Source organism: Camellia sinensis, chromosome 1 (genome assembly GCF_055761805.1).
Source record: "Camellia sinensis isolate YWXY chromosome 1, ASM5576180v1, whole genome shotgun sequence".
NCBI lineage: Eukaryota > Viridiplantae > Streptophyta > Magnoliopsida > Ericales > Theaceae > Camellia > Camellia sinensis.
Window position 1 is genome coordinate 105521439 of NC_138961.1, and position 27358 is coordinate 105548796.

The 27358-nt window shown below is 40.0% G+C and overlaps 1 protein-coding gene across 1 annotated transcript; it reads right to left on the reverse strand.

Moving 5' to 3' along the window:
* Positions 1-20031: 20031 nt before the first annotated feature.
* Positions 20032-26969, reverse strand: RPD1 (Ubiquitin carboxyl-terminal hydrolase family protein). The gene is made up of 2 exons (XM_028232670.2): positions 24916-26969; positions 20032-20247 (listed from the first exon to the last, which is right to left on the reverse strand). Exon 1 carries the CDS (start codon positions 26877-26879, stop codon positions 25437-25439), a length of 1443 nt encoding a protein of 480 aa, XP_028088471.1. The 5' UTR covers positions 26880-26969; the 3' UTR covers positions 20032-20247; positions 24916-25436.
* Between the last annotated feature and the right edge of the window lie 389 nt (positions 26970-27358).

Sequence of the window (27358 nt, forward strand, 5' to 3'; positions counted from 1 at the left end):
TTTGAAGACAAGATGCTATTTAGGCAACAAAGGCAAGTCAAACCAAGCAAAAATCCTCTTCTAGAGCTTAAGTAGAACCTCAAGCAACCTCAACACAATGGTGATCAAGTTTGATCAAGGGCTCACAAGCAAATGTGTAGAGAATTTAGGCTTTAAGGCAAAATATTTAGAGAGAGAGGATTTTAGAGAGAGAGAGAGAGAAATTTTTTTCTCTTCAAAAATTCCAACCACTTGCATGCAAGAGGAAGACTTCTATATATAGAAGATACAAAATCCTCTCAAAAAGATCCAATCATCCACGTGCAAGCAGATGCTCCAATCTGTGCAAACAGTTGGCACAAAATATCAGAAAATATCTACTGATGCACTGGTGGCCGGCCGACAGGGACTCATTGATGGCCGGCAGGGCACATCAATGGCCAGCAAGCCAAAATCCATGGCCGGCAGTGCCTTAACATGGCTGGCAGTGCATCAAGAATAACATGCTGGAAGGACCAAAACATGGTCCAAAAATGAGACAGAATTGATGCAGGGTTTGGAAAGCTCAAACCTGTGGCGTTCCGCCGCGGAGTTCGAGCGCTCGACAAGCAATCAAACTCACCACTAGATGTACCTGTAAGAACATCCAAGTCTTGAGGACGGTCAAAAATGGGGTGTCTACAGTTCCCCACGGCGTAGTGAAGGCAGTTTTCTCTCTGTCCTCGAGCACCATCAGAATCTAGTTATACCCGAAAAATCCATCCATGAAAGAAAGCAACACATGACCCGCGGTGAAATCCACCAATTCATCGATGTGCGGCAAAGGGAAGTCATCCTTCGGACTAGCTCTGTTCAGATCTCTAAAGTCCACACACACCTGAATTCTGCCATCTTTCTTCGGCACCAGGATGATATTAGCCAACCAAGTTAGATACTCAGATACAAGCAAAAATCTTGCATCTATCTGCTTGGTGACCTCCTTTTTAATCTTCAAAGCCCAATCCGGGCGTATTCTCCACAATTTCTATTTGACGGGTCGGGCCTCAAGATCGAAAGGATCCGATGTTGTACAATTTTAGGATCAATTCCAAGCATGTCTTCATAGGACCACGCGAAAACATCTTTGAAATCTTTTAATAAAGGAACTAAGCGCTTGTGCTTCTCCGAAGACAACGTGGACCCGATCTAAACCGAGGGGTTTTGCAAACCTCTCCTTTTCTCGATTAATCAAATTTTTCAAAACCAGAGTGTAGACTACCCGGAACTCCGCTCCGCACGTGAGGGCGCGAATCATTGTTCTTAGCTACTACAATTCGGACTCCTGTTACGGTCCTGAATCTAATCTCACAAAGTGCGATGTAAGACTGATAAATCACCAAAGAGTCCAAATCCGGCAAATCGTTTTGGAAAATCGATTTTAATCAAAAAGCGCCAAACATGGACTGATTTGCCAGATTTCAGAGTCGCCACCTAAATATTTTATTTTGGAAAATTTAGGAAACCCTGACTCGTGCCTAAGGCCACATATCCATCATCACCAAAGTTGCCTCGGCTTGGGAACTTGGGTACGAGAGGGGAATGTCATGCAATGAGCACCCCCGCTCGCCCGATCAAAGATCGGCCTTTACTAACATGATATGTTATTTTTGAAAACACATGTGTTCTTATTCCAATTTATTAATCTAAAATTACTATGTGATGCGCACAGCATACAAGTATAGACTAAATCGCTCAAGTTAGAACAAAACATCTCGTGTTCGTTTGTTTGAAAAATGATTTGAAATTGCTACTCGCAAGTAGGCTAAGACGTGGATTTGCCACCCTCAAGTGGGCTTAGAAAACAACATTATTTGCCACTTCAAGTGGGCTTAAAACTCGCTTTTTGATGAATTGTTCCAATTTAAGCAATCCAACCTTCATCCACAGGCATTCATGCAGTTAATCACTTAAGCAGTTAGCCTCATGGCAAGCATGCTAAACATGGCAACATACACATCTCATACAGTATGCTAAAACGTAAAAGGTTACCTAGTACTCCAAGCCAAAACAAAAGCTAGTTAATAATCAATGCATGATCCTAGCTACATTATCAATGCCTAATGCAACACATACAAAATGCAATGAGATTGGCCCGGCTACCTAAGATGGTATATGAAATGCAACAATTGATACATGTATTCAAATTGGAATTAAAATACAATGCAGTTTGTATGATGCGCCGAGCCCGGTGCATGCAAGACAGATGAATGGATGCACGCATGCTAGCATAAGGATGCTAATTGAAATATGCCCTAAAACTAACCATCGAAAGCTGATAAGTAAAAGGAAGAAAGAAATGGGGGTTGGAAGACATGCATCACACACACGCACACTTATTACAACAGTTGTGCCCTCTCGACGGAGGGTCCAAATAATAAGCTAAACTAGCTAAGCTAAGCTAATTAAACTAATTATTACAAATCAAAACTAATTAACCTAATCCTAGTTAACTAATTAGTTATTACAACACAAATTGAATAGTTAAGCACATTAACTAATTAAATACAAAACCAAAGCATTAGCTAGCTAAGTAAAGAAGCTAAGTAATGCAGTAAAAGAAGAGGTCCTCAGGGCGAGAAGTGCATGCATGCTCGATCTCCTCATTCAGAAATCCATCGCGATGCCCCAACTTGCCTCTGCTTGCATTTGTTCTCAAAACACTTCACAAAGCTCCAGATAGCTTCTACTCCATCATGGGAACCTCTAGGAGCATTGCCGACCACTTGTTGATGTTGCTAACCACCTGCCGACCACTTACATTTGCTGCAGACCAGAAAAAGTGGTCAGCCAGCCACTTTTACTGGTCTGCCGACCGGTTTTTGCTGCCAAACTCCAATTTGCTGCAACAGAGAACAAGAAGGGGCACAACAGTGTATTTGCAAGGTATGTGTGCACAGCCACCCTCCCTATCATTTCTTAAGCTCAAGGGGGTGTAGTACTCGACTCTCGGGCCACCAACCGAGCATCGCAATGCACGATGGCCGAGAAGCCAAGATTGCACAATTCAATGTAAATGAATGCACAAATAACACATAAGGGCCTTAAACTCTATCATGCATGATCAAGAGCGTCGGCGACCGAGAAATGAGACACGTTTCATCACTTCAAGTATGAAACGTCCCTCATTTCTCGTGTTTGGATTAACACCCTATCCAAACACAATGCAAAGCAACAACATGGAAATACAATGCAATACAACATGAGCATGCCAAACACAATGCAAACAACAAGCATGCAAATAAAGTCCTTAAGCATTGAGACACACAACACTAAGGCTATACAATGCAATGCACAATGGACTAAACCAACCCCAAATAGAATTCATGCATGCTAAGACAATGGCCAAAACACTCTTAAAAGATGGCATGAAAGGCAAGATAATGCATGCTCATGCATTGGCCCATCAACTAAGCATAAGAGCACAACTCTCAAACATGATTAAGAAGTGACAAACATGGAAGTGTGACAACAATATATGTTCTGAAATCAGGTGTGAAATGATGCCAAATCATCCAAACAACATAAGCATTGCATGCTAGGGTCCTTAAGGCACAAAGCTACCAAGGAGGACTACACAAGAGGCATGCAATATATGGAAAAAATGAATGAACTAGTCATAGACAGAGCTCAAATAGGTCAAAACAAAGACCAAAACATGCTGAAATGGGAGCTCAAAAGTCTAGGCATGCATGCATACAAACTAGGCCACAAACAAGGCAATAATGCACAACTCTTAAAAGCACTCAAAGAGTGAAAGAATTGAGAACATGGCAGTGCTATATGCTCTGAAATAACATGGTAGATGATGCTAAATCATGCACATGTTACAAATGAAGCATGCTAGGAGGCTCAAAGCTTAAAACTAGCATAGGCACTTGCACTATAGCTATGCAATACATTAAGCATATGGCCAAGGTAACCCAAAAAAGTCCTAGAACATGCCAAAATGATGCTAAAACATGCATGGAGCAAAGCCAAAACAAGCTAGCATGAAGGGCATGAAGCATGAAGTATGCAAGGCCAAGAAGGAGGATTACACTATACCTACCAAAACCAAGCATGAGATGACTTCACCAACAAAAATCAAAGTTATGGCATGTCAAAATAACACCAAAAATGGGCCAATACCAAGTCAACTCATGCTAGAATAATAAGCTCACTCATTAGGCATGCAAGACTAGCAAAGAGGACTTACACTACAAGTGTAAGAAGAAAATGAGGGATGCTCTAAACAACAAAAAACAGAGTTGTATCATGGAAAAATAGGACCAAATACATACTGAAATGGTGGCCCAAAAGCCTAGGCAAGATGGCATACACAATGGCTCATTTTTAAAGCATAAAGTACCAACCCTCCAAAGCATTGAAAGAGTGAAAGATGTGAGTGTATGGCCACACTACATGTACTGAAATCACATATCAAATGATGCCAAATCATACAAATAGCCCAAGTAATGCATACTAGTGGACTCAAAACTCAAGACAAGTGAGCTAGAATGCACTATGGCTATACAAAGCAAGGCATGCATGACCAAAACAACATAAATCAGACCTAGATCATGGAAAATCATGAGTAAAATCTTCCTGGAGTTGAGCCAAAATCACACTAGAATGATGGTCTAAAGCATGATGCATGTTAGGCTAGTGTGCAAGTTTACACTACAAGTGTATAAAGCATGCAAGAGATGACCAAAGCAGCCTAAAAAAGAGTTATGGAAGGTCCTAAAAGTCACAAAAAAAAGTGCTTGAACTAAGCTTAAAAGAAGGAGAAATACATGCTCTTTTGATGGGCCATCAACACAAGTAAACAAGAGAAGAGGAGGGGGGACAACCCCCTCCTATTTGGGGCCTCAAAACCACCTTTACACCACTGAAATTCCTCTGGAATTTAGTGGTTTAAAGGCCAAAAAAATTTGGTTTGAAAGGCTTGGAAGTTAGCTCAACAGGCCTTACAAGCCAAGGAGCAAAAGGGAGGAAACACCCTCTAGCCAAACAAGGCCTAAACCATCATTTTTAGGACTGAAAAACAGAGTTTTTTTCAGTTCAAAACCAAGCCAAAAACAGTTTGAAAGGGTGGCAAAACAAGCATGCAAAGGTGGCCAAGATAGTGTACAAAAATGAGCAAAAAAAGAGATGCTTACCCTTGAAGCACAGCTGCAAAACAGGTCCAAACTCTGAGCTAAAATCACCTTTTGGAGCTCAAACAAAGTCCCAAAGAATCTCAGTCCAATGGTGGTCAAGTTTGGTTAAGGAAGTGTATGCAAAGGAGAAGTATATCTCCAAGTATATCTCTTGCATGCACACAAGGGCAAGAGGGAGAGCAAGCTAGAGAGAAAAGCTGAACTTTAGCTCTGAAATTTGTAGAGAGAGAGAGAGAGAGAGAGAGAGAGATTTTAGTGTGAGAGGCTCCCACAATTCCTCAAAATGTTATTTTTTGCAAAAATGGGAGATATGGCTCATATATAGCAAAAAGCAAGAGTTGGTTTGAAATATCTGTCTATGGAACAGCTAGAGGTTTTGGAAGACAGGTGGAGAGAAAATATCTTCAAAAAATCTGAGTTTGGGACCTGCAGACCACTTTTCTGGTCGGCCAACCACTTTTTCTGGTCGGCCAGCCAGTTTTTCTGGTCGGCCAGCCAGTTTTTCCTGGTCGACAGGCAAAATTCTGCTTTCCAGGGCCAAATTCAAATGGCCATAACTCCTTCATCTGGACTCCTTTTCAGGTCATTATTGTGTCCAAATTAAAGCCCCGGAAGTAATCTTTCCAATGGTGGCAGCCTTGCATCACAATTCCAACTGTGGAAAAAGTTATGCCTGTTTTGGTGAAGCCGTGCAGTTTTGATCTCACCCGAATTTATGCCGAACTTGTCCCCAACTAGTTTTCTTCTCTCCTTTCCTCTTTTCTTCAACTCCAAACCCATAAACAAGGTGTTTTGAAAGATTTTTCAAAGATTTCATCTCTCTTTCATTCATTTCCACTTTGTCCTCACTCAGTTTACCGAAAAGCGCAACATTTAACAAAATGCGAGCGTCGGAACATCGTAGAATCATTATTTCAAAAATATTTTGAAAGAGAGGGTTTTAAGGTCTAAAAACCATTCAAAATAGCTTTGGTCCAAAATGAGGTGTAAGGTTGGGATTTGAATCTCTCCTTGCCAAAGAAATCGAACCTTTGCACTACAGAACTTTCAACACCAAGTAAACAATTAGTGACGCCCAAGTCTTAAGGGCGGTCAAAAATGGGGTGTCTACACAGAGGAATTCCTTCCTCTTTGTTTTCATTAAAAATTTGAAAGTCCTGATCATTGCAATAAACAAGCGGCACAGAGAAATACTCAGAATCTATAGTGGCATTCTCATTCAAAAGGTCCAGCTCATCCAGTTCTTCGGTTATGACCAACTCAAAAGCAAAAGAAAAAGACAACCTGGACAAGACCTTGGTATCCGAGTTATCACCCCCAGGAATACCAGACTCAGACTCAGAAGCACTGGAATCTAATTCTGACTCCACAAACTCTGTGGAATCAGATTTTGGCTCACTACCCGACTCAGAACTACCAGACAAGTAGCCCTTCTCCAGCTCCCAAACGAGGGATAGTGTGTCAGATACATCCAAAATGCTGCTAGAAGGGTTCACACCCGGTTGGTTCCGAATCATAGAGATAGTCAAGTTATCCCCCAAGCTCTCTGAGTCGATCGGAGGATCCGAAATGAGACATGACAATGCTACTCCTACTTGAAGTTCGCTGTTGTCTAGGTTATTTTTTGTGCTCTTCTTAGCTTTAGCAGTAATTGGCTTGGCCCTTTCCTCTATATCACTACCTTGCAAAATGACCATTCAGGTTTCCTCGGATCGATCTGTGTATAAGCTCATAGCGTTTCCCGGTCTGCTTAGCTCTGGCTCTGCCTGCCATCTCTTTTCCTTTCCTAACCCAATCTTCTTTGGTAGGCATATAGCCAAGACCAAAGGCATGCAAATTATGTGGCACACCGGCCAATACAGTGACGCCCTTCTGGCTACTTCTTCCCAACCCCATTCTTGGCACATATTGGAGCTTGTTCATGAAATAGATTGATTGGGCACTAACATGTAAGCCCTTATCAGCTACCAAGATTGTTTGCACTACCCGGGCCTCAGCTAGGGTAAACCCTAGGAGGAATACATCCTCTTCACCATGAACGATCTCCAGCACAGGTGTAGTTACCTCTGGCGAAGGATGTATAGATGAATTTCCAAACACAATAGCCACCCCTTTCCCATGGGGGTATTCAGCATTTGGTGGAGAGTAGAAGAGACAGCTTTCACTTGGTGCAACCAAGGTCTCCCTAGCAGTAGATTGAAAGTGCTTGACATATCTAGGACATGAAACACGACGTCCTATTGAGTTGGGCTGACTTGGACTAGGATTTGTACTGTGGCCATCACCTCCCTGTTGGTATTGTCGTACGCCCGAATCACCTGGGTTGTAGGCACAAAATCTGCTAGTTTTAGGCCAATAGCATAAGCTATGCACGACGGGTAGACGTTAATTGCTGACTCTGTATCGACCAATACCATTGGCACCCACTTTTCTCTACACTCCACTGATATGTACAGAGGTTTGTTGTGTGTTGAACCTTCTGGCAGCAGTTCCTTGTCTGAGAAGGTCAAAGTTAGGCTCACACCGCCTGGGAAAACTAATCCCACGAGTTGTTCAGGAGTCGTATTAATGGATAGTTTGGCTCTGTCCATCGCTAATAATACAGCCTGTCGATGCACCCGAGAAGCCATGAGCAATCCCCAGATCGAAATATCGGCCTGAATTTTCTTCAGTTGTTTCAGTACCGCCTCTTTTTCTAATTGTTTTTCTCTCTGCTTCTCTACCTCTTTATCTTTCCCGGAGGCTTCAGCTTGGTCCAAGTGCAAAAGCTTGAAATACCGCCCACTTCTCGTCATAAAGTCAACCTTTTCAGAGTACCAGGTGTTGTCTGGTAGATCTTTACCCTAATCTTCATCAGTATGGGCTAGATGGAAATCATCATCTTCCCACCATATACCTTCGGCAACCGACAAACAATTGTCCAGTTTCGGTTTGATCATTCCCTCATCAGAAGTATTCCCCATAGAGATTTGAGCTTTTCCAACTTTCTATTTATCTTGATCCCTTTCTTGCACAAAACACTTTAACACGGCTTCCTGTTCAGTATTCGCAATACTCATAGTGCCCAGTTCTTGAGCTAAATTCTTGATACCGGTGCTCTCCGGCAATTTCCCATTTTCCTCGGTCATTCCGGCCACTGCAAATATTCTTGCTTCTTTTTCTTCAGGTTTTGGTTCAGTTCCTTCCTCTTTGTCTGGCTTGTCACCAAGCCACCCGGAGTTGTCTATCAACCCATTCAGATCAAACCAGTCAATCTGTACGTCCCCCTGATCATGTTTGTCATAGAACTGCAGATTGTCTAAGTCTTATTCCAGCTCCGCTAGATCATCCAGACTTTGGCTTGGGCCATCCTCTCTAACCACATTGACCTCCACTGTTGTCGGCAATACCACTTCGGGCTTGGCTTGATCAACTGGCACAATGTAACAGCAAGGGTCATACACTCCCTCAGGCAGCGGACTGTACTCTCTTCCAAGGCCAACCTCTCTTCTTCTTCCTCTATCACCACCACTGGTTTAGGTTGAAGTGTGGATATGTCCATCATGCACAAGTCCATGCTTTCAGGGATGAACATGGCTAATTTTGGTAGGTAGGGAGGGGTAATATATATGTTAGGGTCATATGGGATGGCCAGTGTATGTATTAAGTTTAGGTTTTGAGGTGGGGGAACTTGGTTGTGGGTCGAGAGAGGGTTGGTGGTTACATTTGGCTTTTGGGGTGGTTCTAACACCTTATTGTCGATGAGATCTTGAATCTCAAGACGCAGCCTATAGCATTGGTCGGTGTCGTGACCGTGTTACTGGTGAAAAGGGTAGTATTTGGCTGGGTTGTGTTTAGGTGGGAGAGGATCGGGTAGTGGGCAAGGCTCTAATGGCTTAAGATGTCATTTTTTGATCAACACCATCAGGGCTTGGGATAAAGGCATATAGAGCAGGGCAAAGACCCTTTGGGTTCGAGCTTAGTTGTTTGAGGTTTGTGGAAGTGTGCTGGTGAAAGGATTGGCGGTCTTGGCTATAGTGGTGACAACATTCACATTAGATGGCTGTGCAGATGTGCTACCACTAGTGGTTGCATTGGAACTGCGTGTAAAAGGCCTCTTGGCCTGCTCCTTCTCGTCGGTTATCAACCCCTGTTTCATTGCATCTTCAATCTGAACCCCTATCTCGTGGAGCTCAATGAATGTGAATAACGGCAAGACGATCATCTTTTGCAATACTTTCCCTTGCAGATTGTGGACCACCATCCGGATTTGATCCTTTTCTAATAGCCTAGTAGTCATCATTGAAGCCTTGGCCCTCCACCTTGTTACAAAATCTGAGAAGCCCTCCTTTGGCTCCTGACGAGTTGCTTCAAGATCATGGGTTGTGACCTCGATCTGGGTGTTATAGGAATAATGTGCGATAAAGGCCTCAGCCATTTCCTCACAGCTTCGCTTTACTGAATCCTCTAGTTTTGCATACCAGATAGCCACTATTCCTGACAAGGTTTGGCCAAAAAGCGATAGCGAAGAACAACCGCAATGGACCATGGGATCCCTAGAGCCATCAAACCAATCTATGTATGGCATTTTAAATCGGTCTGGCAGAGTTACTGTAGAGTCAGTGTATCCATCTTTAAGTTGGGGGTTGAGTTCATGGCCTGTGCCCATTTGAGAAACCTCTCCAGCTTGTTGACCTTCAATATAGTGGGGTCAACCTCAAATTCAAACGGTGCCTCAATTTGGTACACTAGTGCCTTGGAGGCTTGTGGTGGAATGGGGTCTACTGGATTGCCCAAATTCTCTTGGACATTAGCAGTGATTCTGGGTGCTGGAATACCCACAGGAGGTATGTGGGAAGCAGAAGCTGCTGCTTGCTGTGGTTGCTGTTGCCGCAGCCTATTTATCATTTTCGCTTGGTGGGCAGTAACTTCAGCTTGGCGGGCAGCATCTTGGTGCATGGTTTTCACTATTTGTTGGAGATGACGGATCAAGTCCTCCATACTAGTCGTAGGGTACTAAGTCATCTAAATAAGCGAGTGATCCCCTACTGGCCTAGATGTAGAAGCTGAAGCCTGACTGAATGCAGGTGATTTCTGAACTAGTGAATTATACCTAACCCTCCTCCATTTAGTAACTGGTGGGAGCAAAGCAAACACTGGTTCTTCCCTAACATGATCCCCAGATCAGTAAAGTCTCCTCACACGAGTCCAAAGGGCTTGGGGGGTAACGGAACTGTCTGAAGCAATTGTGATAAACTACCTAGCAAAAATAAATAAATCAAAAGGAAAACAAAAATTAGAAACTGCACAACACCTCAGCTCAGATGTGAACAACACACAGATGCAATCAAAAACTATAGAACTGCACTCAACACTGATTTCTGCCCCAAAAATTGATACCCAAACTTGCAACTGAGACACACATTCCTATAGAGTTTCACTCTAAAAGCACATACCAGTTAAGTAAGAGCCAAAACACCCCTATGAGGGGGTAGGGTTACCCTGTCCTAGTTTTGTCAGGAGCTAGGGTTCACTATTCAAACAATGTAGTTTCACGCAATCCTGTATTTGGGTGAGCAACCTGTCCTAGTTTGGAACAATCTCAATGGCTTTCGATATTCAACTAGGCCAAATGGTCAAAAATGGTACCTCAACAAGACTACCTAATATACCTCTCACACCTAACACTAAGAAGTGAAAGAAGGATCAAATGGTACAGCGGTAGTCCAGATCCAAGGGTTGTGTTCCAATTGTGGCAGAGCCCGCAACTGGTTAGACTTTTGGCTAGCTTTTCGAAGCAAGCCTCCGGCAAACCACCCAGGAATAGCAGATGGAAAACATAGTGACTTAGGTGCACCAATGAAAATGCAAATGCAAAGAAACACATAAGTGTATATAAGAAGTTCGAATCAAGTTCTCTAAATCTCCAGCAGAGTCGCCAGAAACTGTAGCTCGACTTTTTCGCGCCCCCTTTTAGAAGTTTGAAAGAAGCCTTATAGTTCAGACTCCCGCAGTTCTGAATCTAATCTCACAAGGTGCAATGTGAAATTGATAATCACCACAGAGTTTAAATCCAGCAAATCTTTTGAAAAATCGATTTTGAATCAAAAATGTCAAAATTGGACTGCTTTGCCAGATATAGAGTCACCACCTAAATATTTTATTTTGGGAAAAATTTAGGAAACCCATGACTCGTGCCAAAGGCCACGTGTCTGTCATCACCAAAGTTGTCTCAGCTCGAGAACTTAAGTACGAGAGGGGAAGGTCATGAATTAAGCACCACCGCTTGCCCGATCAAAGATCGGCGTCTCCTAATCATGATATGATTTTTATCAACATTATATGTTCTTATCCCGATTATTATGCTAGCATTACTATGTGATGCGGACACACACAAGTATAGACTAGTTTGCTCAAATTGGAACAATTCAACTTCATGTTTGTTTTATGAAAAGGGTTTGAATTTGCCACCTCAAGTGGGCTTAAAGTTTGCGAATTTGCCACTCAACAAAGTGGGCTTAAAGAAACATACATTTATTGAATTATTCCAATTCAAGCAACAAGCCTTCAACCACATGCATTCAAACAGTTCAACAAGTAAGCATTTAGCCTCATGGAAAGTATGCTAGTCATGGCAATCATTCACACTCATGCAAGTATGCTAAAGCATAAAAAACTCACGTAGTACTCCAAGCCAAAAGAAGACAAAGTTAGAAAAAATGCATGATTCCTAACTATGATAAATGACTAATGCAACACATGCAATATGCAATTAATAGGTTTGGCTACTAATGTGGCATATGGATCAATTCAAGACATGCGATCTAAGCACGTATTCAACGAAGTATTGAAATGACAATGCAGTTTGAATGATGCGCCAAGCCTCAGTGCATGCAATACAAAATGAATGGATGCAAGCATAAGGTATGCTAATTGAAACATGTCCCTAATCTAACTATCAAAAGCGGATAAATAAAAGGGAGAAAGACGTGGGGTTGGAAGACATACACGTTATTACATCACACTCTTATGAAGGAGAGTCCGAATGAATAAACTAGCTAAGCTAAACTACTTAACTAATTATTACAAAACCGAATGAAATAAATTAACTAACTATCCTAAACTAATTAATTAAGAATTTAACTAGGCTAAGATAATTAAATATTACAACACAAACTAATTTAATTAATTTGGACTAATTAAATAAGTAAACTAATTAGCTACAACTAATTAATTACAAGACAAACTAATTAGCTACAACTAATTAATTACAACAAATAAATGATTTATTGCTAATTAAACTAATTGACTAACTAACTAGTCCCGGGAAGCGAGGGAGGCCCATGCATGCACGGTTTTCACCCAAAGAACATCCGATGTCTACCCCTGAATGCCCCTGTTGCACAACCCTTGCACCATTTCCTTCTCCATATCAACTCTGCCATGCTTCACAAGCACACTACTCAAAATTCTCTGGTGGCCAGCAGGCCAGTAGTGGTGGCGGTAGTCCACCATTGAGGGGTTGCCGTTCAACACTGGTGGCCGGCAGGCCAGTAACAATAGCCGACAGGCCACTGATGACACACCATTTTTTGCTGCAACAGAGAGCAAACAGGGCAAAGAGAGAGTATTCTCATAGGTTGTTTGTACTATGTATCCCTCCTTATCATCAAAACATGCTGAAATGAGTGATACACTTGGTTCCAAAACCATCAATCAAGTAATTTCATTGCATGATGGCCAAAGAACCAAGGTGTACAAATTAATAAATGCACAAATAAGACTTAACAAAGACCATCACCCTATCATGCATGATCAAGGGCAATGGAGACCTTGGAAACTTGGCACATTTCATCACTTTGAGTATAAAATGCCCCAATTTTTCTCGTGTTCAATTAACGTCCGATTGAACACACCAAAACACTACCAATTTCTTTTCTTACACAATTTTAGTTTCAACTTGTTTACCCATTTTAATTATCTTTCCATTCTTTAACCAATTAAGTTTGTTGGTGAGAAGTCTTCCAAAGGGAAGGAAGTGTCAAATAAGAGATAGTATAAGGCAAGCGAGAGGTATCATGCCGTTGGTAATGAACCCCCAAAAGAGGATTAAACCATTAAGCAATGAACCTCAATCTCAAGCTTAAACTATCCTAAGGTTGAAACAACCTTCAAAGAAAATAAAGAGTGAAGAAATGAGGAAGATTGCAGAGATTATAAGTGCTGAAAATGAAGTGAGAAAAGCACTAAAACATGTAATCAGCTCAAACAAGTGGTGTCTAAAGACCTAAAACACCAAGCTTGTGAGGACACTTACACTAGAAGCATGCAAAACAAGACTCAAATGCAATAACCAACCAAAAATAGAGTTAAAACAATCTAAAATAGAGCCTAAAACCTGCTGGAATTAAGCTACAAAAAGCTAGAAAAATATGCTAACACAGAGCTATCTAGGCTAGCAAACAAGACATAAGGAGGGAAGGCTAACCCTCTCCAATTTTGGACTTCAAAACATGATTTTTATCACTAAAAATACTCTGAAATTCTGTGTTCAAAACCCCAAAAAAAGATGGTTTGAAGATGGGAAACAAAGGTGGAAAAGCCTTACAAGCAAGGGATGAAGAAGGGTGAGATGCCCCCCTAAACTTAAATGGCCTAAAACACCAATTTTAACCCACAAAAATAGAGTTTTTTATGGCTCAAAAACAGCCCAAAAACAGTGGGAAGAGATAGAAAAACAAGTAAACAAAACAAGCTTAAAAGGGCAAGTCGTATACCTCTTGAAGCAAAGAACAATTCAAGGCAGTAATTCAAGCCAAAATCACCTTCAAGAGCTCCAAAAAGGCTTCAAGGAACCTCAGCTCAAAGATGGTCAACTTTGGTTAAGGAAATGTATGCAAAAGAGTAATGTAAATAGGCAAGTATGCACAAATTTGCAAGAGAGAGAGAGAGAGAGAGAAATGTAGAGAGAGAGATTTTTGTTCTCAATTTTTCAACCCTCGAAAATGGGGGAGGAGACCCCATATATATATAGAAAAACATGCATTTGGCTGAAAGAAATCCCTTCCTACACGTGTAGGGAGATGAAGCCTATTGTGGTAACAGTTGGAACAACTGTCACCAAAATATCTGCAAAAAGACACTAGTGGCCGACAGGCCACCAGTGATGTTTGGCAGGCCACTTGGGTGGCAAATAGCCTCAATTGGTGGCCGACAGCCACCAGGGGTTGCAGGATTGAAGGTTTTGGTCCAAAAAAAGGGCACAGAATGGACAGGGTGTGAAGGCTCAAAGACTGGGCATACCGCCGAAGACTTCGAGTACTAAAACGAGCACAAATAGTCACAATCATCGAGTGCACAAGCGATGACGTCCAAGTCTTGGGGACGGTCAAAGGCCAAGTTGCCTTGAGGAATAGGTTGGGGTTGTGGTTGCTGGTAAGGTTGTGGTGGGCGATAGGAAGATTGGTTGGCAAAATTATTAAATTCTGCCTTGGTGGTGGAGGATTGTAAGAAGTGCCTTGTGAATGAGGTCTCCATGAAAAATTAGGGTGATTTCTCCATCCAGGGTTATATGTGTTAGACTATGGGTTATTACCCAGTTTGGAGAATCCTTGAGCCGCATTCATATGCTCTTGGACTAACTACGGAAATTGTAACGCTGAAGGGCAATCACTCAAGTCATGAGCGGGGGGCTCACACAAATAATATATGCCTCGTGAAATTGAGGTTGAACTTGATGTGCAGGGGCATGTCTTGAAACTAATAATTGGTCCATTTTACTAGACAATGCCTCTACTTGTTGGGCTAACTCTAGATTGTGCCCTATCTGATAAATGCACCCTTTTTTCAGGGCTTCAACTATAGGTTTTCGAACTTGCAGGTTGCGGAGGCATGGTGAAAGGAATTATCACTTAGGTTCTCAAGTAATTTCCATACCTCGGCATCATTTTTTGACATGAATGTCCCACAACAAGAAAAATCCACCATTTGGTGGTAAGGCTCAGCTAAGCCATAGTAAAATGTCTGAACAAATTGCCAATTAGACACTTGGTGGTGGGGACACTGTTGGAGAAGGTCATGAAGTCTTTCCCATGTTTCATGAAATTGCTCGCCATCAATTTGAGCAAAATTGGTGATGGCTCACCTGAGTTGGTTGGTCTTACCAATGGGAAAGTACTTCTCTAAAAACTTATGCTATAATCATTCCTTTGTTGTGATATAATTAGCAGGTAAGGAGTTCAGCCAGTGTTTGGCTTTGTCCTTAAGTAAAAATAGGAACAGTGGCAACATTAAGGCCACATTGGTGAAATTATGGATCTTCACTGTAGAGCAAATTTCCAAAAGTTCATGCAGATGTTTGTCAGGATCATCATGAGCTAGTCCATGGAATGATGGGAACATTTGGATAGTGTTGGACTTAATCTCATAATGAGTAGCAGTGGTGTCTAGTAGCTGAATGCATGATGGTAATGTATATGCAGTAGGTGTGAAGTAATCCTTAAGGGTCTGGTTGGGCCCATTCGGGAAAGCATTCTAGTTCACCATCTCTAATGGTTCTGAGTATAGATATTGATATTTAAGCCTAGGAACATGGGAAGAGGCTTTAAGGTTCCTAAGAGTCCTTTCTAGTTCAAGGTCCAAACTCTACAATTCAGGGCGGCAAGAACGGCGCCCGTGCATACACCACTCACACGCGCACACACACACACTAAGTTCCGACTCTTGTGCACTAAGTTATGAAATCAAAATACCAAAGGTGAAAATACTCGTAGCAGTTTAACGAAAACGCTTTACTCATCTTGCGAGTGCTTAACGTGTAGACCGTTGTCTCCAATCTCCACATGAGTTCTCTATTTTTACCACTTTGGTGCTTTGCTTGCGAGTATTTGCTTCTTCTTTTGTTTTTTTTAGGTACTTTAGTATTGCAATTTGTTTTTAAAGCTCGGTTGCGCTCCGCTTGCACTTCGGTGATAGCTCCACTTGCAAAAACTTTGCACACTTAGCAACACGAACACATAAAATCCTAAACTAAAAATTAAAATAAGAATATAATTTTAAATTAATTAATTTCGCCAAAAGTCCCCGGCAACGATGCTAAAATTTGATGGGTCGTTTCACACACCAAAAATAAACACTAAACTACACCAAATTTCTTAGAATAATGGTAAGTCCTGGTATCGATCCACATAGACAAATGTGAAATTAAACTAATTTAATTGTTAAATTCCTAAATTAATTTTGATCAAAGAGATGATTGATCATAAACTAATGATAATTAAAATAACTATGAGATTAAACTAACAATTAAAAGTAAAGATGAAGTTACTGATTTTGGGAAAAACCTAGGGTAATAAATTCACCATTAGTTACATAAATAAGGTCTCAATTTGAAAATCAATTATGTTACAGTTCGAACCAAATAATACTTTGCAACTACAAGTCCAAAGCATTGATCAAGAGAATTATCACATTCAATTTATAGGCATGAACCATCTCAAGTAGCATAAGTCGTTCGCTCTAAACTAGGGTAGCAAGACGACTCGTTTCTCATAGTATGGCTCGTCTCATTCCTTGAATATAAAAGAATAGAAAACCATTTCATGAAAAGTATTCAACAATCACAGAAAGACGAATACTTGAAGAAATAATGAAAAATATATTTAAGAACTTCTTGAATACCATACAACTTGTTCAAACCATTACATAATCAAAAATAAAAAAGAAAACCCTATTTACTTGGCTAGGGTTTCATTAAAACCCTAGAAATAGAAGCCTAGCCACTCATGGAGGAGTGGGAAGAGGTAAAAAAAGAAGAAACCCCCATGAAAGATGTTCTTGAAGCTGGAGAAACCTCCTTTTCAAACCCTTGCCCTTCCTCTCTCTTGAAATATTTTGGAACCCTAATCTAGCCTTTTCTCTGTCTTTTTATACCTCTAGCTCTTTCAAACAATTCCAAACCACGGGCATGTTTTCTGAGGTATGGCCGCACGTGCGGGACATGCCACCACACGTGCGGGAATGGGCTTCTACATGTACAGGAAATGCCACTACATGTGCAGGAATGGGCCTCCGCACGTGCTATTTTCTTGGGCCCCTATTTGGCTGTAATGGATGGGCCAATGGTCCTCCACACGTGCGGAAAGCATTTTTTTGTTAAAAATATTGATTTTTGCTCATTTCATGCTCATACTGCATCCAACCTAATTAACATTAAACAGACATAAAATATACAATTTGACTAGCAAGTAAGGTTAAGAGATCCTAGTTACCGGTCTCAGTGTTGTACAATTCGGCCTTAATCACTTAGCAATAGGCGCAAAAGTAGTCCTAAAATCCTTGCCAGGAACATGTGTCAAGTCCTCGGCAAACAGCCGCACTTTGTAGCAGTCCACAAAGCCATCTGCAAGATACTTAATGCTGAACGCCCATTTGCAAACAATAGTGCTCTCCCCAGATGGTAAAGAGACAAATTCCCAGGTCTGATTATGTTGTAAAGTAGCCATTTCAGCCTATATAGATTCCACCCATTTGGGATTCCAAAGGGCCTTTGACATAGGACGAGGAATAGAATCTAACTTGAGTTTTCCAAGGAAAGAGAGGAATTTGAAACATGCCCATACGAAAGATACTGGGCAATGAGATGATTAGTACACCTAGTGTGGTCATCAATAAAAGTCACATAATATCTATAGTCATAGAAGGCATGGACTGGAGAAGATCGCCAAACATCTGAATGAATGAGATCAAAAGCACTAGAGGCACGAGTCATGTGAGGTATATAACTAGTACGGGGTATGCTTAACCAACTCAAAAACCATACAATGAAACTTGGAATCCTTACATGCTTTCTTTAATAACGGAAAAAGTACACATAAATATTGAAAATTGACGTGACCCATATGGGCATGCCATAAGTTAATGTTTGAACTGAAAAAAAAAAAAAAAAAAAAAAAAAAAAAAAAAAAAACGCACGACACAAAAGCAGGCAAACTAGAAGTCTGAAAACTAGCTAAAGCAGATGAAGGTCGGTCCGATGGATCCCCAAGTAGTAAAGCCTATCGGGCTCATAACCACTGTCAAAAATCCTCTTCAAATCAGGTCTTATAAAAGACAAAAAGTGGGTAAGAAGATGACAATACAATTAAAAGTTTTAGCAAAACAACCAACACATAAGAGGTTATATGCGAAATTAGGAACATGCAGAATAGAAGATAGAGAAATATTAGGAGATAAGAAACAAAACCCTTATGACGCATAGAAGATGAAGGACCATCAACAAGATAAGACAAATTGGGCGATAGTAGGGACTGGAGATGAAAGAAAAGAGAACTCACTCGTCATATGATCATTAACTTCAAAATTTTGAACCTATGAGGGAATATTAAACAGAACATGAAAAGCAATAGTAGTACCTGTAGCGAGTGTGGTAGCAGAGGAAGATAATGGGCCCTGAGAACGAGTAGTGAAAGACCCAAGTTGCTTCTGGAGTTGACCAATCTGGGACTGAAGCTGCTATAAATGAGGAGATAAAACTGGAGGGACTGGAGGAGAGATAAGCTAAACCAATCACCAACGTCACTCATCACTATCAATGGTGACAAAAGCCTCATAGAGGGATGGCATAAGTGATGCAGAGTATAAGAAGCTCAAGAAAGGCTAAATTCAGAGAAGTGATGTGTCACAACCCTAAAGATGGCAATTTAAACCCGAACCAACGGGGACCCGACTCTCTGACCCTGATTTGAGCGGTTTTTTCCCGAAAAATACCACCGACGGGATGGGGATGGTATTCAAAAATCAATCCCCGATCAGTTTCGGACCGGGGACGGGGATAAGTGTCCAACCCCCGTACTCAGCCCAACCTCGTCCCCGTCCCCGCCCCCTCCTCCACCTCCGCCTCCGCCTCCGCCCCGATTTGTCCCCGAAATAAAATTACCATTTTACCCCTCCATATATATAAACCAAACCTCACTCACAGTCTCACACACACACACACGCCTCTTAATCTTCTCTCTCACGGTCTCTCTCTCTCTCTGAAACCCTCCCACCACCGCCCACTCCCTCCCTCCCTCCGATGTCTTCTCCCACCTCTCATCACCGCCGATTTGCAACAATCATCACCGCCGACTCCTTCCCTCCACTGTCCTCTCCCTTCTCCCATCACCGCCAATATGCAACGATCATCACCACCAACTCCCTCCCTTTGTTGTCCTCTCCTCTTCTTCCGTTGTCCTCCTCTCCCTCCTCCTATCACCGCCAATCTACAACGATCGAGCTAGAATTGAGATCTGCAATGATCTAAACTGAGATCTGCAACAATCGAGCTAGAACCCAGATCTGAAGGTAGATCAACGCATCTTGTGTGTTTGTGATGAATTTGGATTCGATAAAGTGATTGTCTTCTCTCTTTTTTTTCTTTTTTTTTTAAGTTGATGATTGTTGTTGATGATGATGAAACATACTGATTAATTTTATTTTATTTTTTTTGTTCTTGTATTGTGTTGAACAAAATTTAAAAAAAAAAAAAGGCCGGGAATATTTCGGGGTCAGGGAAACCCGATCCCCATTAGGCGACGGAGGCGCGGGGGGGAGGGGGGGTAATAGATTCCCCACCGGGGATCAGGGGCGTGGGCGGGAACAGAGATTTTTTCACCTTCGGGGATCAGGAATGGGGAGTGCAATCCCCGACCCCGCCCCGGCCCGTTGCCATTCCTACACAACCCCATCTCGTCCGAAATAGGATAACAACTGTGATCGGCTAGTAGTGTCGAACTACCAAAGGCCTAACAAGACAAGACAAGACAAGACAAGACTGAACTATAACTTTGAGGCTTATGCAGAATAACCTGTTTATTATATTAATCAAAATCCATCCAGAGCATGTGCATAAGTATGATGAAAACAAAACAAGCATGCCTTTTATTTATTTGTCTTGATAGTTACAAGTGCAAACAACAAAAAGAAAAGAGTACATCACCAAAAGACGTCCTACAAAAACCAAAACATATAAACAAAACTCATGTCTCAAGGAAACAACTTCCAAAAGAACAAACTAAAAGAAAAGGGTTCTAGTGCGACTCTTCCTCGTGTCCTTGTTCTTCATCTTCACCTATATACATATAAGAGAGAGGGGTCAGTCATTATCCAGTGAATAGTAATAAAGTAAGACAGTAAATGAATGAACATCAATGAGCTTTACAAATATAACATTGAAATATAACTTAAACATATCTTTAATTTGAACAAGGCAAAACATACTTGACTTGAAACCATTACATAGTGATAGACATTTCAATGATTAAAAGATGCTTAACTAGCCTAGGTACTGGCTAAACAGAACAAGATAAGCTTAGCCATAACACATGATTGGATATTCTCCCAATTGTGGGACATGATCCAAGAATGCCATCGAAGTACATGATAAAAGAGTATGGAATATTCATTCATAGCAAAACACATCATAACTTGTAAACATAATCAATGTTTGCATTGAAAACATAATCGTTTGAACATAGTGTTACTAAATCACAACTCACAAATAGCTCGATTAAACAAGGGGTTTCTTCCTACTTCCAAAGCTATACACAAAACAATAGCAAGACATTGAAACACTTACTTAACTTGTATTCACATAACAAATTGATTGTTTAAACTTAGTAAAATGTTTTTATTAAATCCTCTCAAGTATTCTAGCATTGCTTTAGGTCCAATTCAAGTCTTATCTAAGCGTCAAATGGGTATAAGAAGTGTCCTATGCGAAAGAAGGTTACAAAACAAGAGCATAGGCAAAACAGTGGATTTCTGCACGTGCAGGACCCAATCCGCACATGTGGCCCGCACTTGCCTTTTTTTTTAGAATTGACTCGTGAACAGAGGAGTGTTGGCCGCACGAGCGGGAGTCCCACCGCGCGTGCAGTTCTAGGTAATTAGCTGCTGTACAAAATTCAGCAATCTCTCAAGTTCATTTCTTCCTCTTTTCTTGAGTTGGGTGTATATTTGATGGTAAACAAGAAAGTATGATTGTTTTCCAAATTAAAAACATCAAACTTCATTTGGTTTCAAGAATCAAGGATGAAACTTTCAAGAATTTGAGTAGAACTTGTTTTTCATGCAATCTATCTTTCCTTCCTTCCTATGCATAAATTTAAGCTATAAAACTTGTGAAAATCAATGGGAAATATAAACATGAAGACCTACATGCATCAAGAACATCAAAAATTGCTTAGGCTAACTTAATACATGTTAAGGCTAATTAAACAAGGCTTAATCTAATCTTTCTTAACTTAATTAACCTTAATCAAAGCTCACTAATCCTTCTTAATTAGTACTCATCCAAATTAGCAAAACAACAAATAGCACCAAATGGATAAGCAAATTAGACCAAAGTCTTTAAGCTCCTCAATTAAGGTATGGCATATCCTATGGTCTATAAATTCTATACCAAAACATTCCCTAACTTGAAGCATGAAGCAAACAATTCTCTAGGCTTAATTTTTCAAACTAACTTCTCCTTCTCATATGATTCCTATCAAGTTCTAGTTCAAGCAAGTAAGCCTGATCACAAGATTAAAATACATGAATGACATTATATGCATTATGCATGAAAGGTTGGTTGTCACATGATAATACTTGGACATTGACATGATTTCATAGAAAATCCTATAAAAATCTTTTATAATTATGTTTTAAGCATTATTAGCGTCTTATATTATTATTATTTTTATGTTTTCTAGGATTTTTAAGGTTAGGGATATTTTGGTAATTTTATTTTATTTCTTAGAAATCAAATATATTTAATAGTTTCCTTTTTTAGTCATAATTGGTTTAGAAAGTTTCCTAGTCCAATATAAAGTCATGCTATGAAGCACGGACACGGACACGTGGCCTTGTTTGGTTTGTATTTTAGAAAAAAAAATTGGGAAAAAATCTCTGCAAACAAATTTTTAAGAGTAATCAAACCAAACAAATTTTTCCAAAAAAAAATCTAAAAATTTTGTTTGATTACCTACTTTCCAAAGTCACTCTCTCTCTCTCATACACATCAAATCACTCACTTTTTTTAAAACCCTCTCTCCAAAACAATTTTCCAAAATCATTTTTGAAAAAAGACAAACCAAACAAGTTTTCGTACTTTTTATCTCAAAAACTACTCTACAAACACAAACCAAACACACTCGTAAATTTTCAAAAAAATAGAGGACACGACAAGGTGGGAATACGTTCAATATATATAATTAAATTTATTTATTATATATCATAAAATTATTTTTAAAAAAATCATTGAAATGTAATAAAAAAAAATACAAAATAACACTATTACAATTATAAAAATAAAAATAAAAAACATTTCATTGATTTAACAAAACTAAACAGCCAAAAAAAAAAAAGAATATAATCAAATAAAAGTTATAGAGACAGAAAAGAAAAAATAAAATAAAATCGAAAAAATAGAAGAGAGAGAGAGAGAGAGAGAGAGAGAGAGAGAGATGTTACCATCAGCCTATAAAAGAAAAGACGAAAATAAGGGTTCAAGAGCAGATCAGAAGAGAGAGTGATTGAGAGAGAGCAAGACAGCGACTGAGAGAGACAAGAGAGAAGATCAAAGAAGAAGATCGAAGAATGAAGAAGAAGATCAAAGTTGTACCTTGGATAACAACAAGAGCAGCGAGCAGCAACCACCGACGAGCGACGACTAACCAACGAAGAGCGACCAGGTGTGCCTGACGAGCCTTTCTCTCACTCTCTTATGTTCTCTCTGTTCAATTCAAGGTTACAAATTGATCTGTTTTTGTTTTTTTACAAATTGACCCCCACAAGTTTCATAAATTATGAATTTCACCCTACGGTGTCCCGAACATGTCCATTACACATGTCCGTCTACAAAAAATAAAAAATTAAAAAATCGGACACCTTCTACTGCGTGTCAAACACGTGTCCACCGCATGTCCGACGTGTGTCCGTGTCCGACACTGATATGCAGCCCTCGAAGAGGTGTCTGTGCTTCATGGAAGCCATGTAATACTCATAATCAATCAAGTTGATATTTTATATATATATATATATATATATAAAAATCGAGAGCTTTTAAGCTTCTTTTGGGTTTGTGTGATGTAACCCTAACCCTACATGTGATGCCTATGGAATTTAGGTGTGATGTCTAAACCTATCTTCTTCAATTCTCTCTTCTTCTCTCTTCTTCAGCCCCAAAAGCCTAGATTTGTTGTTGTCCCTAATTGTCTTGCATCAATTTGGTATCAAAGCAAAAGATCCTATTATTAGAGCAAGCTATAAAACATGTCAATTCGTTGTGGAAGATCTTTTGTCGCAGGGATATTTTCTAAGAACCAAAGGGATCGATTTTCTTTTAAAAATTGTGCACCTTGATAATTTTAGTCAATGGCTTAATGCTTTGGACAGCTGACCAACTCAAGACAAGGTGATAAATATTGAAATTTTCAAGAATAAAGAGAGTTTGGTTGATGAATCAAAATCACCCCACACAGCATCAAGGTTGAAGAAGGTTTTTACTCCTAACTCTGTGTTCCAGGGTAGAATTAGAGGACCAAGATCAAAATCTGCCCAAGGTGGAAGATGACCAGATTTTCAAGGTTGGTGAGGCTCTTATTGATGATTCAAAAGCACCCCAAGAAGATCTAATTGTTAGTCAAGAAGAGGATGAGGTCCAAATAGAAGACTCGGATGTCACACAAGCTGTAAGGAGTGAAGAATTAATGCATCCTGCTGCAATTCCAAAAGGAAGAGAACCGACCCAAACCCACTCACATAGGAGTATGGTCGGCAATTACAGATCCTCATTGAAGTGGTTTGAAAAGATGATAGAGATCCAACATCAGTTTTAACATGATTTACCCAGCATTTTTTTCCTAAAGAAAATAAATCCTATTAGGATAACAATATAAGTTTGCCCCAAACTCACTTAATTTGCATAATTTAGCACGTCTGACCAGACCTTTATAAAATTAGAGCTAATGTTAAAATAATATGTTTGTTCAGGAATTTCAAATTGCACGAGACTTAGAAATATGCCTGATACTTGAGATTGATAAAATGGTCAAGGTTACTTAAGTATCTTAAAAATTCAAATATCTGATTTGAATTAAAACCTGTGATACATGGACTCTTTTGTTCCTCCTAGTGTACTGTCTGCACATGATAGGACAAGGATAATAGTATAGGCCCTATGGGGTATGTGTCCAACCCCATAATCGAATAAGACACTTGAATTCTCTAATTTTTAATGAAGTTTGAAGAAAAAGAAGCTCACATTTGATAGTAAAAATTTCTAGCTTTTCATATGGATGCCATAGGCAGATAGAAATCTGTTTTCCCCTAAATTCTATTAATTTTAAGTACATTCATAAATAATAGCACCACCTATGTTAAAATATTGTAAAATATATATATATATACATTTTTGATAAATCAGAATATTGTACAATATATAATTTATTAAATGTTCAAGATGTGTTCATGTATCCACCCCAGCTTTAGACACATATTCCTATATTCTAAGATTAAAGGTTAGGGAAGTCCGAAGCTTGGACCCACACCCAATGCTCATACCCAAGTCCATGTAACATAAGGTAAAAACAACTCCTTGGTATTATTGTCTTTTCATTAACTATTCTTGATCCAATGTGTACAAAATGTAAACTAAGGCAGAATATACATCATTCTGTTCTTAGATCTACGATCACTCCTGATTATTATGTCACAAAATTGCATATGATGGACAAAATGAATGGATTTAACTTACATGAATATGCACAGGAAGCCTAGTGAAGCAAGAATTCTTCACATTCTGGTTCTTCTGGAAAAACCTTAACTTTCCCGCCTCAGCAAACGTTACTGTCAGACTTGCTCTGGATTGATAATAATAAGTAGCCATTGAATGGACAAATACACCCATGAAATATGTAACTTTCAGCTCATCAAGAATAAAATTAGATCAGTTTGACATATCAAACCTTCTTCTCCTTCACAATATCATCTAGTAAGAACCAAACCCATACCAAGTTGAATCTCCACCAATTACACAGTCCAACTTACAAATTCTTTACGAGAGTGCATTCTTGGTCACATGCCATCCTTATATAACCAGCCAATCTGCAGCCATTGATGAGCTTCATAAGTTATATGATGAACAAGATGCATGGTTCTCTCTAGCAATGTCCGAATGCTTTTCTAGAATTGAAAGACAGCGACACTTTGACGCAAAAATGGACAGCAAATAACTAGAAATGCAAAGATTTCATAAAGACCATTCAAGCGAAATTCTTATCTCAGTCCTGCATCCACACCTTCCTCACTATCATTATCCCCATCCGTATAGTCAGAGACATCATCATAATGCAGCAAATCTGACCGCAAATCATCCTTTCCCTCCCCGACGTGTCTAACACTGTCTTCTGTCTCAAAATCATCAAAAGCATTCTCAACACAGTCTCTTTTGACGCTCCCCATTTCATCATCTTCTCCATTCCTCCTATAACTGACCAGTTCTCTATCCACCTTAACTTTCCTAGGACTCAACAAAATTAACTCAGCAAGCTTTCTCCTTGCCAAATACAAATCATTTGGTTCTATCAACTCCCCTTTTTTATAAACCTCCCTGAGAAAAACTGTATGAAGCTTCCCTTGATTACCCCTTGTTGATATATAAAATATTCCCTGATGTTGAAGAAGGAACTCCTTGAGCTTCTTGGGCAAATTCATCACTAACCGGAAATGTGCAATCCTCTCCAAAGTAATCTTCTTTTCCACTGTCAACGACAACAATTCATGAATCATCGCAACAGCCCTCTTCTCCATCCGCTTCTGCGCCTCAAGCGACCTCAAATCATAACCCGAAATATCATCATAAGGGGACCAATATGGAATCCGTTGCCATTTCCACACAGCAATTTTATAATACTTGCCAATCTTAAACCCAGGTGGGAAATTCACAATAAATGAAAACCGAATATTTTCAGCATCAATTCCCTTCTCTCTATACTCTTTCTCCCTGAGTCTCTCTATAGCACACACGGCCAATTTTGGATCTCTCTCTACAGTCTCAATGTACTTATTCCTAGTTTCCTTGGCATCAAACAATCTAAAAAATTGTGGGTACTTGAGAATTACCGAGAATTCGAAGTCATCCGGAAGCCCAAGGTCTTTACGGGCAATTCGAACGTGTTCGAGCTGAAGACGGCCAGTGTTGGACAACATGACGAGTTTCCGGAGACGGGTCACGGCGTCGGGGACTTGGGCAAGAAGGGCTTCCTTCTCCTGATCAATTTGGAGCAGAGCTTTTCGGGTTAGTCTGCAATAGAGAATTCTCTGAACTGGGTGTTCGAAAATCTCGAAGATGTGGGGGAATTTGAGGATGAATCGGCCGGCTTCGAATTGCTTCAAGCCGATTCGGCGAGCGAGGGTGTCGAGGCGAGAAATAGAGACCATGGAACTGGGTAACGAGAGAATGAGGTCTTGGAACTTGAGGACTTTGCGCATTTTCTTCTCGACCTCCATGTAGTTGTCGTAGCCATGGTCTCGCACCCTTTGGAGCTTCTTGGGTATGGAGGTCGACTGTGAAAAGGGTCTTCTTGTTGATGCGAACGCGTTAATGGGTGATGTGTTTTGGAGTATTGTCTTCTGAATCAGTGAACTGGTTTTGAAGGTGGTGGTTATGCTATTATTCAGTTTCCACATTTTGGTTGAATATGCAGAGAACAAGTGCATTTTTTTGTTTAATGGGTCGTTAGGGTTTAGGGCTTTTGGAGAGAGTTGGATGTTCTAATCTACGGGGAAGGTTCAAAGAGGAATGGTGTAAATTCTTGAAATATTGTGGAGGACGTTGACATTTTATGAAAGTATTGGGCTGGTAGAGCAATTTAGAAAGCTTTGTGCAGAATAGTAAGCTTGGACCTACTCGGGGCCAGTCCAGGCCCAACTCTAATCTGTGATCGGCAGAACTAGCGGGTTGCTGCTGGATTGCAGTATGTCGGATTTATTAATATTATGTTTGAATATTTCATAACAATAATAATAATAATAATAATAATATTAAGAGATATTTTTTTTAAGATACTCATATTAAGATTTTATAATATAAAAAATATTCAATATTTTTATAATGTCTAAGATCCCTCAACATTGATCCAGAAAAATTTTAATCTAGAGAAATTCTCTCCAAAGAAATTCTGGGCTTCTCGAAAAAT

Bases quoted from the DNA above. Each gene is read 5' to 3' on its own strand.
- RPD1 (XM_028232670.2), bottom strand. From the start codon at position 26,879: ATGCACTTGTTCTCTGCATATTCAACCAAAATGTGGAAACTGAATAAT.